Raw genomic sequence first — 14,385 nt, 5'->3', positions numbered from 1 at the left:
TTTCTTGTCAGCAGGATGAGTTGGTATGAATAGAGTCAATCTGTATTCTGATTGCTGTACTGGTGTTCTATAAAAATTCAAGTTGCATTAGAGGTGCCAGGCCTCTACTTCCATGTATTGAGTACTTTGAGACCATCATATTAAAAAACATTGTGTGATGTTCCACCCGGGGGAACTTTAGCAGGACTGGTGAAGGCAAAAAAAAAGCTGATTTCTGGTGGAGACAGCAATGTTCTGTGAGGGATCATTCAAAGCCTGGGATGAATACTACAGAAGCAAAGAGCTATTACACAGTGGGCATATCAGCCTCCAATTTCAGTTGCAAAATGCACTTTTTTTTAGACTTTTTAAGACTTGGATAATACAAGAGATACAATGTGGTGAAACTCTAAACATATGTGCCATGAAATGCAAAACTATAAACCTCCATGCTTTATACTTGTCATGAGAGAAATATTTGACAGATTTTATTAGTGTGCTGAGTGTGCTTTTGGGGAGTGTTCTTGTATAGCAATGACAGAAGTCTTAGAAGATGCTCAGGAAATAGGAAAGAGAAAAAATGATTCTGTTGTAAAGCTGGGTTTTTTTGGGTGTTCTTAGATTTCTTCTGGATGGCAAAGTTCTGGGAAGATTTTTCAGTATTATATCATTGCTACTTCATGATCACCTAAATCATTGAATTTTTCAGTAAAAAAAAAAACCATAATAAATTCAGCAGTTTGTAATGAATAAAATAATGCTTTCCCCTAGGTTTCTACTAACATGGCAAGTAGAAAATTTAGGAAAGAAAATATAGGATTGTTTTGTGTTGTGGCCTAAGGATTTAGTGTTCTGTAAGAGAAAAGAACTGTATTCCATGGAGTTTTCAGGCTCATTTCTCAAATGAAAGAGAATGGAGAACTCCTCTATGGAGAGAGTTTAGGGGTGGTTACTCTGGGTTATATATACTCTCTGCCTTTTGAGATTCCAAAGGCTGCTGTTTACTTCGTAGGTAAGCCAAGTAAACTGATTATTCTCTCTCTCTTTCTCTCTGTGTCTTCTCCTTTGGTCTCATGATTTAGAATGCTTTTATTGAAGAGGAAATTAACAATAGGAAAGAACTGTTTACATTTCCACATGTTTTTTTGTACCTCCTACTTCATAAACTCAGGACTAGAGAAAGTTGAACTGTAAACAATGTAAAGAAGCTGCAGCACTGATTTTTTTTTTTTTTTTCCTTTTTTAAAAAATAACATTCAAATCTGATTAGGTTTGACACCAAAGATGTCTTAGTTATCTAAAGCAACTCTGATGTTTACAGGGTACGTTTCTTGCTTGGAGGTCGCCATGGAGAGTTCAAATTCCTTCCTCCACCTGGATACGCCCCTTGCTTTGAAGCTGTGCTACCGAAAGAGAAGCTGAAAGTGGAGCAGAGCCGAGAGTACAAGCAGGATCGTAGCTATACAAGAGATCTACTGGGTCCCACTGTCTCTCTGTCACAAGCAGCTTTCACTCCAGTTCCTGTGGACACTAGCCAGGTATGGAAACTGAGAGATTGCATCTCCATTTTTAAGCACACGTATTATAGATCTATGTTATTTCACATTTGGTTGAATTGCAGGTTGTATCGAACTTGTATTTTCATGAGATTGGGTTGGTATATTCCATTGTGAGAAGCTGATGAAGATTTCATCACTTGTAGAGTGCTCACTAGAAATTTCATATATTTTAGTCCACAAATAGTGTTATAAAGAATGTTTTATGCTTAATATTAGAGTAGGCAAAAAAGACTATTTGAACTTCTTGCTCTGTCACTAGACATTTTTATTACTGTTTAATTCCAGTTACTGAGTTTGAGATTATACAAATGCTTGTACATTATGTGCTTGGATTTTACTATATTTTGGAACTAGTTCCTGAAAATAAACCTGTAACAAAAATAAACCTGCTTGTTTATTACCATTATGCACTAAAGACAGCATTCTACATGTGTCATGTAATTACTACTCTAACACCAAATATTAGGGTAACATTATCTTGATTCATGGCACTGTATATTTGAGGTCTCTCTGGTTTCTGAGGTAAAGAAGAATAGATTTTAAATTTTGCAAGTACGCTGATGTGCTGGCCTGATTTCACATCTTACCTGTTGTCATAATTTAATTTTTTTTTTTTTTTAAATGGGGTTCATTCAGTTCTCAAATATTTATATTTGTCTGAAGTGTTGTAACAACATTACCTTGGTTGGTGACATTTTTAGCATTTTTTAAACTGAGAAATTCTATTGGTTTGAGTAGTTTCTAGCAAGCTGATAGGAATACATTCCATGCCCTTTGGAAGTGTTGGATTTAAAACTGTCTTCCCTTGTTGGTCAAACTCTGGAACTTTTAAGTGCATAGGTTAAAGTATTCCTGTTGATCTAAGAATTCTTGCTCGCTTTAGTCGGTAAGAACTGACTGAAGTTTAGTTGAGAGATTTGGTTTGTACAAAGTTTTTCTGTTATGACAGTTTAGGTGACACTGTCAAGCAATGTACTTACAATGGCTTCTTTCTTCCTTCCTTCTCTCTCTAGATTGTTTTGCCTCCCCACCTGGAAAGGATTAGAGAAAAATTAGCAGAGAACATCCATGAACTTTGGGTTATGAATAAGATTGAACTTGGCTGGCAGTATGGACCAGTATGTATCTTCCCACTTAGTTTTCTGTTAATTAGCATTATTCAGAACATTGGTTTCTATGCGCTAATGGGACTGCATTTATTTCCATCCTCCCAAAATTAGTAGGGTTTTACATCCTTTCCAAAAGAAGTAGGTGAAAACCAGTGGTGCTTGTGCATTTCTGAACAAAAATTCCATTTTTGAGGCAGTTAGATGCTGAAATTTTCAGCCAGTCTAGCTGCCAGCACAGAACGGATGTAGTGAGGTTTTCACCTTATGTTTGTTTCTGGGGCAAGAACTTCAGTTGCCTGCTGGAGTAAGCCAATAAAAGCAGGTATTCCTGATTCCTTCACATGTACTGATGTAGCACTTTCAGAAGGACAATATTTATTTTTCATTAAGAGTAAGTATTTCTTATAGGAAATTCCATTAAATCTGCTTGTCTCCTTCTTTCTCTCCACTTCTTCATGCTCATCTCTGTAATAGGTGCTCCATATAGCACCTCTTCTTCTCTCATTACTGCTTTTCATGGAGTATGACAGAAATAAAGTACATGGCTTCTGGCTTTGATACAAAACACAGTCTACTTGTTAGATTTATTTATTATTTTTGTTTTAAATCAGTCATAAGATGTCTACAAGATAGTTATGTAGATGTCAAATGGTGTTGTTTATGAAGAACTATTGCTGTGAAGAGTATATATAAATATACAGTGGATAGATACAAATGTAAAAACAGGTATGCATGTATAGAAACATATATATTTTCTATTTTTGTTACTAAAAACGATGTTGGTCAACTGAGGGTTTCAGACTGGAGATTTAATGTAAATTGGCATAGGTATTATATTTGGTGTAGCATATGGTAGTACTTTAAAAGATTTGATAAACGGAGAAGTTCCCTAGATTTTGTTGTTGTTGCTTCCCCACCAAATCAAGCACAAAACCTCACTTAAATTGATGTGTTGAAACATTTTAATCGTGGTATAATCATGCCAGCTGGGAAGCAATCTGCAGGAGCTCTTAGTGTACCATTACTTACCATCAAGATTCTAATTGTACATTTGAACACAATTTTAATTTGAACAATAAATAGTAAGTATCAAGTTAAGCAGCGATAAATGTCGTTGTATTCAGAGACAAACCAGGAGCTAAACCTTTTAACTTATTAAATTTTCTTTATCTTTACTGTCTTCATCTATTTATGGTTGAATGTGTTTACTTTGGGAATGTGACAAAGTATATGTTGATCACCTTCTGGAGATTGATTCCTTTATCATACTGGTACCTCACAAATTTTTTCATTAGTTTAAGCCACAGTTGCCAACTCTAGTTATCTGAATTGGTATACTGCAGTTACTGAGTACTGAGGGAAAGGATGAAACAGCAATTATCTCATTTAGACACACATATGCGTTATCTAATCTTAGTTAGATTTGATATTTTTACTTCAAAACGAATTAAATGTAGTACCTAGTGGTGTTTTTTCAACAAGTCAAAAAGTTTAAAAGCTAAGAGGCAGAGAATCCATAGGTTTAAAGCTTTTCCAGATTATTTAAAAAATCTCCTGTAGATTGCATTTTATATTCCTTTCTACAAACCTGTTTTGTAGATTTGTGTGTAGTATCACCAAAGTGATACCAAATATTGCAATATTGCATGCAATATTATTACTTCATTTTGTACATGTAACAAAGTAAAATAAGAAGCTAATCTATCAAAATTAAGGGCTTTTGTTAATTGACTTATTTATGAATGTGAATGGTATTTAGGTGTCCAATTTGAAATCATCAGATGGATCTGCATATTTGTTTCTAATAAACTACACTGTACACTTAAAACCAGCCACAAAAAATAAGAATTGTCATGAATTCTGCCACTTATAAAAATCTACTGCCTTGAAAATACCTTATATAGTGTGCTCAGAAGAAAAAAAGGAGGATGGGAAGGCAACCTACAATTTCAATGATAAATTGATTACAATGTTGAGTATGTAATAGAAGAATTATACAGTGTAGCTGTAGAGTGAAGAGAGTGTTTACTAGGTGAAATTCTATTAACATTGGAATTCTGAGGAAAACACATGGTGTCCAAGATCTGCATAGCTGTACACAGATCTAAAGTCCTTATTGGAATACTATACTAAATCTTTATTAATATAGATTACCATAGGTCTTAGAAATCTGGAAATAACCATTTTCAGCATATGCTAAAAGATATGTCTCATTTTTGCTGGTAATGATTTTGCTCAAGTAGCTTGACAGCTGAACTGCTTGTATTATCTATCCAAAGAACATTAATCCCATCACATGAAGGGAAATATCCCCTGCTACTTGTAAATATTTTTAATCCCAAACATAAACACTTGACTGCTGTTCAATTTGGTAATTATTATGCACATAGATCATAATGCAAAATATGTTACTCAGAAATGTTGTATAGCAATGTGAGATTTTTTTTCAGGAGACTAAATAAACTAGATTGAGTAGTAGTGTACAGTTATTGTTATAGAAAAACAGAACTGTCAAAAGTGAAATATGATAAATTTAATCTATCAGTGATCCTTGTTCATATTCACTGTATGAGTACTCATGTATAATTAACACTTTAAGACTTGAAATTAGAACAACTTTACGATTAGGTTACGGTTTGCAGATGACTGTTTTTCTTTCCCCTGCACTAACACATAACGTTTATGTCCCAGTATTATTATTTTATTAAAGAGTAAACTTAGATAATGTATGTAGATTTATTGCCATGCTGCTAAAGCATTTTTATTTTAAGACATCTAGGTTAAAATATCCAATGAAAAGTTCTTTTATTGGATGCAATCAGTTTGTGTGATAATTTATTTTTTGGAAGTCAGAAATTTCATGCCAGTTTATATGCTACTGGCTTTCTTATCCTTTTTAAACATCAGATGTGACTCGGTATGTGAACAAGAGGTCAATCCATTGAGAACAGATTATATCCAGTTCAATGGTACCACTTCACTGAAAGTTCCTGTCTTGATGTTTTTTTTTTCAGCTAAAATAATGTAAAAGCCTTCCTATATTCACCAAATGAGTAAAGATCAGTTTGGAAAAAGTGTAACAATTTGGATTCCTAACTTCAACTGTTAAAATTCCATTTTCTAACAGAATTATCTGATTAATCAAAAATTATTAGTAATGTTATTTTTCAGTAACTTTCTCTTTGCAGCTTTAAAGATTAATGTAAATTGTGATCTTATGGTCCATAAAAGATGGGCACAAAATTATTTTAATATATTGATAAAAATGTAGTCTCAACTGAGCAAATTTTAACATTTTCATTGGGACCTTTTAGCTAATATTTACATACTAATGCCTCTTGGGTTGCCCTTCCTAGCTATGGCCAGTATCAAAATACAACTGTATATAAGTAGTGCAGGTTAAAAAAGTTTTTGATCAATTTTTAAAGTTTATAAAATGTAGGATTTTGTACATTATAGTCTTCATAACTCTGCTGTCACTACAGTAAGAGTAAATTAATATTCCAATCATTTGTGACTGCTGAACAGTTGCATTCTGCTTGTATACCACTGGACATAAATAAGAAATGAACATTTGCTGAATTAAGAGATAGGGTAGATTTATCCTTTATATTGTTACTTCTGTCAGGTAAGGACTTCAGCACTATTTGTATCAATATATTTATAGAAACTAGATGTATAATTTTTCAAACATGGTGCTAAAGGTAATTTGTTTTTTTTTTGTGGATGTGGGTCAAAACATAACATAGATTGCACTGCTGAAATTTGAACCTTTGTTGTGGACAAATATAATGTAATATTCTGTATAATGAAATGTACAAATTAGCATTCATTCTATTTGAGATCTGCAAATCTGAAATTTATTTACAAATGCAAATTCTGCCTTACACGAGTAGAATGACCATGCTGTGAAAATGGATGCTTGAAAACACAATGCTTTCTGGTTTGAAGGGGTGGTCAGTTTGAGTAATTCTAACAGGATCAGCTTTAAATACTTTGTTTTGAACTGTTCTTAAATTTCTTTTAGTTTTTAAGACACACTAAACTTATTTCTTTACTGTCTTTTCAGATTAGAGATGACAACAAGAGACAACACCCATGCTTAGTGGAATTCTCAAAACTGCCAGAGCAGGAAAGAAATTATAACTTGCAAATGTCACTTGAAACTCTGAAGTAAGTTGTTAGAACTTTTGAAGCTTAAAGTGAGAGTTTCCTAAGGAGTTTCCTGAATTACAATTTGACATGTAGGTGAGGATAGTAATATGAAAATGAGGGAGTGAGGTACATTAACTTATATATTTGGCATTGAACATGGCCAATTTTACAGTCTTTTTAATATCTATGGAATTTTACAACTACTGTGGTAATGCTGGTTATGAAATGGCACCTCTGTTTTGACCTAATTTGGAGGAAATAAATATATCCAAGGTTAGGAAAAAAAACCCCTTTGCTTCTTACTTGGTTTAATTAAATTTGGTTTAATTGCTTTTAATTTTCTTCATCGATAAAGCATACTTTGACAATCAATAGATATTTTTTTGGATGTGACTCATGATGAGCTTTGCTTCATTACCCCTTACTGCTATTTCTGTGTCCTATGTGCACATTGCCACAAAACTGTAGTAAGCATTCCCTCCTTTTGTGGATTAGCAGTTAGATGCATGAGTGTCGTGGAAGCTTTCCAGCTGGAGTGCTAGAAAAATTCAGTGTGATCTTCATGGGTTTGTTCAGGTAATCTAGTTATCTGGCGCACAAAGATACAATTCCTCATCTCAGCTTAGCTGGTCAAGCAGGTGTGAGTTCTTACTTTGCTGTGAATCTATTGAAAATTTATTAGTGTAAGAAGTTTCTTCCATATGTAGCATGGCACATAGACAACTTGTTAATGTATTTCTCAAACTGATAACACTCAGTACATGTGGTTCTCCAGTCAATTCTGTTTGCAGTCCATTGAATTTTTTTTTCCTTGTTAAAATGTAGTTGGTTTTTCCTGTTCTGAATGTTAATGAAGGATAATTATCTATATTACTTTTCTGGGAATATTTGTATTATGTTATTAAAAGAACCTGCTGTGTAAACTGATCATGCGATGTAGCGTTTACGCTCACAAGGACTTTGTCGTCGTAGTAGAAAGCCGGGTAGAGGACTCTTCCTAGAGTTTATTGTGGTGTCCTTCTCTGGTCAGCTTCTCTGCTCTATTTACTGATCCACCATTCCCACAACAAGTAAATCACTCGATGAAAAATATATTTATGACCCTAAGTGTTAAACACTTTTTGGAGGGATGTTTTGGCATTATTTAGAGATAACGTGTCCAGAGATAAATGGAACTCCGTTGAAGGCAAGAAAATAAGTTCATATTTGTCTTCAGCCAGATATAAGAATTTCAGTGAAAACTTTTGAGATGCCCATCAACACAACAATGTGCCAAGAATCCGGAATAGCTTCTTCCTTTCCATTTTATGAAACTACAAAATATTATGTCATTAACTTTCCTTACAGTTGGATCTTTTGCTAGAATAATCTATAAAATATGACTCGGGCGTCATAAAAATCATGCTGTCAGAATTAAATGCATACTCCTAATGTTTCACTAAATATTAAACAGATTTTAGTAGCACTTACATGATTAATGGTTCAGGACCCAATGCTTTTCTAAATCTCACCCTGACAAAACAAGAAATAAATCTGTTATGTAAACATATGAATTATGGATTTTTATTTTAGTAATTTTATTACTTTAGAGAAAGCCTTTTCCTTAAATGGATAGTATCCAAAAGGCAAATAAATATCCAAAAGATGAAAAGTATCCAACAGCTAAATCATTCAGTCTTTCTATTGATTTCAAAACTTGTATGCTTACTGAGCTGCCTTCATTATGTATTAGTCCTTGTTTTCTGAAGTATTCAGTTCTAACTTTGCAATATCATGTTGTATTTATCATGTAGATATCTATTGTTCAGGGACTGGAATGTGAGCATCTAACTTGGTTCATGTCTGCAATCTTGCAAAGGTGGAAAAATTAGTGCACTAATCCTTTCTAGATGATCTGTAATGTGATGAGTTGACTTGCAAACTACTTGGACTGTTTCTTTACTATATATTTCTAGTCTACTAGCAGTCAACCTCAATGAGGGAGTATGGGGAACAGGGAAAGAAAATGTTCTTTATAAACTTCCCCTAGTCAGCAATATGGTATGTTCTTTACAATTTGCATGAAACTGCATGCTGCATACCTGAAGTCATTGCAAGATATCAAGAATAACTCTTATGTGGGGTTTTGTTTGTTTGTTTTGTTGTTTGGTTGTTGTTGTTGGCTTGTTGACAGTTTTGCTGCTAGCTCTGCTAGATGAGAGAGGCAGAAAACAAGCGTCAAGGGCTGGGCCTGGCTAGCCACTAGGCAAATGATGGATGCTCATTAACCCCCTCCCTTCCCAAAGGGGAAGAAAAAGAGAATAAGACACAGAGACTTATGGATTGGAAAATAAAACTAAATCAGCTTTGATGAAAATGATAAAATGAAATATATACAAAACCAACCACCCTGATGGCAATTATGTCACCAACACCATGGACACTGTGGGCAGGCACTGGGGATGTCCCAGACTGGGCTCAGTGGTAGATGGGAAGTGGTTTCTGGAACTGGATTCAGGAACACGTGGATTTGGATCGATGGCAGAAAGGACAGAGTCAAGACAGAGTCAAGACAGAGAAAGGACCAGCCATTGAAGAAGAGAGCTTAACCCTCATGATCCCTCAGCTTTATACTGAATATGACATCTAGGGGGTGGAATACCTCATTGGTCAGTTTAGGGTCACCTGTCCTTGTCCACTCCTCCCTGCAGGTGTGGCCTTTCACTTTCTGTACTCCCCCATGTGGCATGCAGTGTTTTGCAGCAGCCATGGTCTGCACAGGAGCAGGTGCAAACAAGATCCTTTCTGCACACTAATCTTTGGTGGTAACTAAACATGGAGTGTCATCACTGCTAGAAGGAGACACTGTCTGCAAAAATCTGCCATTAGTTTGAGAACAGTTACTTAGAAGAGACTTAGCTGAAAAAAGTTCAGCTGAAAACTAGTTCTGAAAAACAGAATTAGTTCAGTTCTAACTCGAACTAGGACAACAAGGAAGTTCTAAGTCATATTAGCTGACACAACATTTCAATGTGTTGGGATCTCTGTACATTTTTCAGTATTATTGAATAGTTTTATGAACTATAAAAATGATACGCTATATGAAATGTCAAAATCCAGGAATGAGTGACCTCTGGAAATGTCATGGGTTTAAAATGTGCTTGCTTATACTGTTTCTGCACATTCTTACATATATCTTGCTGATTTACCGTGCTTTTTTAAAATTTTATGATTATTATTTTGTGATTGGCTTTCCCATTTCTACCTATTTACTCAGTTGTTTGTGATAATTACATGTATCAATATTACACCAAAGGCTGCATTCAGCCACTTCTAGTGTTTTTTTTTTTTGTTTAGCTTCAAAGTGCTTTAGGGGTTTTTCTGGTTCTGTCAGTATCATATGCCTTTTTATCATCCTGTGGCTCTCTGGTTTGAATTTGCTGTGTGGAGATAATGTAGGATTCAAATTCCTATCTTACATTACAAAACAATAAGGGTTATTAGGGGTTAGCTCCTCTGTACTGCTTTCCATTCTTAGATATGATCTCTTACTTATCCTGGTGGTAACTGTATAGGAATCATGTATGATTTATGCCAATTTAAATTTAGCTGCATGGAGCATTCTTAGTGAATACTGTTTTTTTGCAGGAGGTGGCCACTGCATGTTGATTTCCTTGTATCTGATTTTACTGTCTAATTTTATTTCAGGATTCAGAGACCATAACAGTAGGATTTACTTCATGTAGCTAGCACTAAAAATATGCTGCTAAGAGTCTCCTTGAAACATGTGATTCGTTTTGCAAGAGAACTACTTCTGGGGCAATACTTATACTCTTTTTTTACCCAGACAGTTCAAGAAGAGTAGATATAGATAAAGCAAGACTAGAAAATACTGTTTTAACTAGTGACAAGAACAAATAAACCCCTTGTTTTCCAGCTTTCTTCCACATTGGGAAAATTGGGAATGGAGTCCAAGGTTTACAGTTGTGATTTCTTCTGCATAATCAATCAAAGATATGGTTGTCACCCTCAGATTTTGAGAAACTTGGGATCTGATTCCAAGGTTGTCTCTGATTTCTGTCCAGAATTTCTTTTCAGTGTCAATATTTTAGTAATGCAACTAGGCTAAAGAAACTAATGCTTACTAACCTAACATAGGATGTAAATGCAGGAACCAATAATTGATGATTTGCAGAGCAAATCCTAGAGAGTGGTGAGATTTGAGATATATACTGCTGGAGACTGTGACTGTAAGGAAAGGAAGAGATCTGAAGTAATCAGAAACCTGACTATACTGCCAAGCCTGTTGTAAGGTTACGTAGAGAGTGCTTTCTGAAATGAGCTGTATCTTGCAGAGTCAGGCCAGAATCTGCTGTGTGGGTCAGTGCCTCTGTGGTAGAAACCTTGGGGGGTACATGACAGACTGTCTAGCTTGAATCCTTTCCTCTGACGCGGATGAACACGCGGCATCCACACCAAGCGTTAAGGTGGCAGTTCTGGCCTAATGCTCCTCGTGCATTCTGCTGTCAGCCCTCTCTTCAGTACCATGTCCTAACAAAATCCAGAGCCAATTAAAATCTCTGAATAACAGCCTCTCTTTGTAAAGGAGGCACATTCTAAGGGTAACAAGTGACATTTCCTGCCTTTTCTTCTTTCATTATTTTTGAAGTAAATAAGATAACATTAAAAGATTGTGTTATAAACCAATATGAATGAGTATATAAGCAGTATGAAAAAAGCAGAAATATATGTTTCTAGGGCAGGGAATCTTTCAGCTGGTGCTTCATATTAATGAAATAGACTGTAAGGTAGTTCCATTTTGAAGTAGTCCACTTATATATTTACTAAAAGTTTTACTAACATCTCGTGGCATTTTCTTTACAGTATCAGAAAGCTTAGTACATATACAAAAAGACTGGTGCTGATCTTGCCATATTGTTGTTATTCCCATAGATCTCATTTGTTGTACAGTGCCATTTATATACACAGCAGCATCTCGGAATATAGAGACATTGGCAGTGATGTATCTCTGATTTCTGTGTCCTAGAACCCTGCTGGCATTAGGCTGCCATGTTGGAATTGCTGATGAACACGCTGAAGAAAAAGTGAAAAAAATGAAACTTCCAAAGAAGTAAGTTGCAATTCAAATGCATCTTTTTTTTGTTAAGCAGAGTGAATCAAGCAAACAGTGTTTTAACAATTTGATGTTTATATTGTAAGTTTTGTTTGTACTTGGGTATGCATATAAATTTTCAGAAATTTACACACACCTTCATTTACACCTGTTCTTTTACATGTTCGCAAATCTGATGTGTAGACAAAATTTAGATTTTCTGTGATTCATTGAAATGTCTGGCATTCACTGTTACTTAGTTCTGTTGTATGGAGTATATTGCAGAAACTTGATAAAGAACTTTTACAGCAAACTAGTCAAGATATTTTGCTGTAATGATAATATTTATAGGTAACCCTTTTGAAAGTCCTAGAATGGCCATCCGGTAACTTGAAGTGGAGGGAACGCCCGTAGCCACCTGAATGTTTTCCTGAGTGATTGGCAACAGCTTTGGTAGGACTGGGCTCAAGGCTGGTCTGGTATAATGGCCTCCAGTACTGCAGCTCTGAAACCAGCTCTCATGCCCTAGTCAAGATGTCTTGGTTTCTTCTTTAGCACCAGTGCACTCCCAAGTTAGGGAATGAAGAATTTAGAATCTTTAACACAGTTGAAAATGAAGGAATTGTACTTGGTGATAAGCATATGACAGCCCTGTGGCCCAACATGCATTTGAGCCCATTGGATGAAGGAGGATTACAATGTGTATAAAACCAGAAGGGTAAAGGTCACAGTTTCAGTATGAGAGAGCTTCCATGTGTTCTGGTATTCCTGAATTGAAATTAGTAATTTAGTTGCCTTGATTTTAGTCCTTGGTCCTTAAATCTTACTCATAAGAATAATGGTAAGTGCTAGTTAAGCTGCTGCCACAAGTAGCAACTCATAGCTCTTTTCAGGGATGTGATCTGTGCAGAAATAGATGCTCCTGTGCTGTTGTATATCTCCATTATGCACAGTAGCCTTTCACTGACCCATACCTTCATATTCTATACACTGAGGCCCCTATAATAACCCCAAGACCATGTTTAACAAAAGCGTGCCTGCCTTTTTCCTGTTGTGAGCACGTGCTCTGTTCTGGCAAGGTTCCTTCCGGTTTCTAGGTAACACTTTACTACAAGGTAGTTATGAGAAGCTGGACCCCCAACTCTTTGATTTATGCCACACTTCACTGATTTATATAGTACTGATATCACACTTTCAGAATCCCCAATGTGGTCACTTCACAAGAATGAATGAGAACACAAGCAAGGGATTAGTTTAAATTCCCCCAAACTGTTCTTCAGTTTTACTATCTCAGAATAGCTGCACATAAGAATAAACCCAAGATATAGCAAGGGCCTTCTCTGTTTTTGTTCTGAATTTCCTGTGCAGAAATGCATATGCATTTGCAAGATTGTTCAAATGAATTAAATATGATGCTTTCAGAAAACTGCAGCTAAATCTCAGGTCTGAAGAAATTATACTTCCCAGTTTAAGAAAAGTGATAATGCTGGATCTTTTTAATGTCATTACCAGTCATAACTTTAGAAACTTGAGGTCCTACTATACAAAACGAATCAGAATTTCAACGTCTCATGTACAATGGATGTTAAAAATGAGTAAAAAAGAAAAGAAAAAAAAAATTTGGCTACATTCTTGGTAACATCAGATGTTTGTTGAGCAAAAATGAAGCAGAGATTTCATGATTTAGAAACAGTTGTGCAGCTATAAGGCTAGATCATGTTTTTTGTGGGATACAATCCTGGAGAGAAGACAGGTTGCTGTTTCACAGTTAGAATAAAATTAACCATAACAAAAGGTTACAGAGTGTAACGTGTAAAAAGCTGATTTTTCTGATGGAAGAAGAAAAGTCACTTCCTATGTTTGTAGGTTATTTCTGTTCCTGTAGATGATACAGGTGCGTTATCCCAACGCTTTGTAAGTTTTTCCACGATAATTTAAGTTCTCATATCAGCCTGAAATAAAAACTTAATGCTATTAAGAAAAACAAAAGCGATAGACATCACTTGAAAGTAATTAGCTCGTCTGTTCTGCCTTTTAAGAAATTTTTGGACCTTACTTTGTATAATCTTGCCTGTCTCCTTAACCCTTTGCTTATTTTTCTGCCATCTTGTTGTAACAATGAAAATTATAAAATGCTAAGGCTATATTTGTGTCAGTCCTACAGAATTTTGGCATCACAGCCACACTGGTTCCAAGTTGAGGAGAATCACATTTTTAACTGACAGTTGTGCCAGAAATTTGCCTTTCTACTATCACATCACTTCACAAAAGAGTTTTTTTTGACCATTTTTAATGACCAGCTGAAGCGTACTGCAAACACAACTTTTGCTGATGGAAATTCTCTTTTTATTAGGAAGCTTTTCTGGATGTAACTTTACTTTAGGTTTTTGAATAAAGCATCCTTCAATAACCTTTTATTTTAAAATATGTCCCTGAAAAATTCACAATCTTTATTTTAATAATTTTGAAATATTTAGTGTTTCTATGGGTT

The 14,385-nt window shown here is 35.2% G+C and overlaps 1 protein-coding gene across 1 annotated transcript in view; it reads left to right on the top strand.

Annotated features, from left to right (window-relative positions):
* Positions 1-14,385, top strand: part of RYR2 (ryanodine receptor 2 (cardiac)) — a gene marked incomplete at both ends in the record, with an annotated part of 182,510 nt that overhangs the window by 55,939 nt on the left and 112,186 nt on the right. The window contains 4 exons of the mRNA XM_008945486.1: positions 1,301-1,517; positions 2,552-2,656; positions 6,717-6,820; positions 11,829-11,912. Of these exons, the coding sequence (XP_008943734.1) occupies positions 1,301-1,517; positions 2,552-2,656; positions 6,717-6,820; positions 11,829-11,912 (510 nt within the window). The remainder of the gene's footprint in view (positions 1-1,300; positions 1,518-2,551; positions 2,657-6,716; positions 6,821-11,828; positions 11,913-14,385) is intronic.

This window comes from Merops nubicus, unplaced genomic scaffold, assembly GCF_000691845.1.
Source record: "Merops nubicus isolate BGI_N331 unplaced genomic scaffold, ASM69184v1 scaffold788, whole genome shotgun sequence".
In the NCBI taxonomy this organism is placed as follows: Eukaryota; Metazoa; Chordata; class Aves; order Coraciiformes; family Meropidae; genus Merops; species Merops nubicus.
This window is presented reverse-complemented; position numbering and strand designations above follow the sequence as displayed.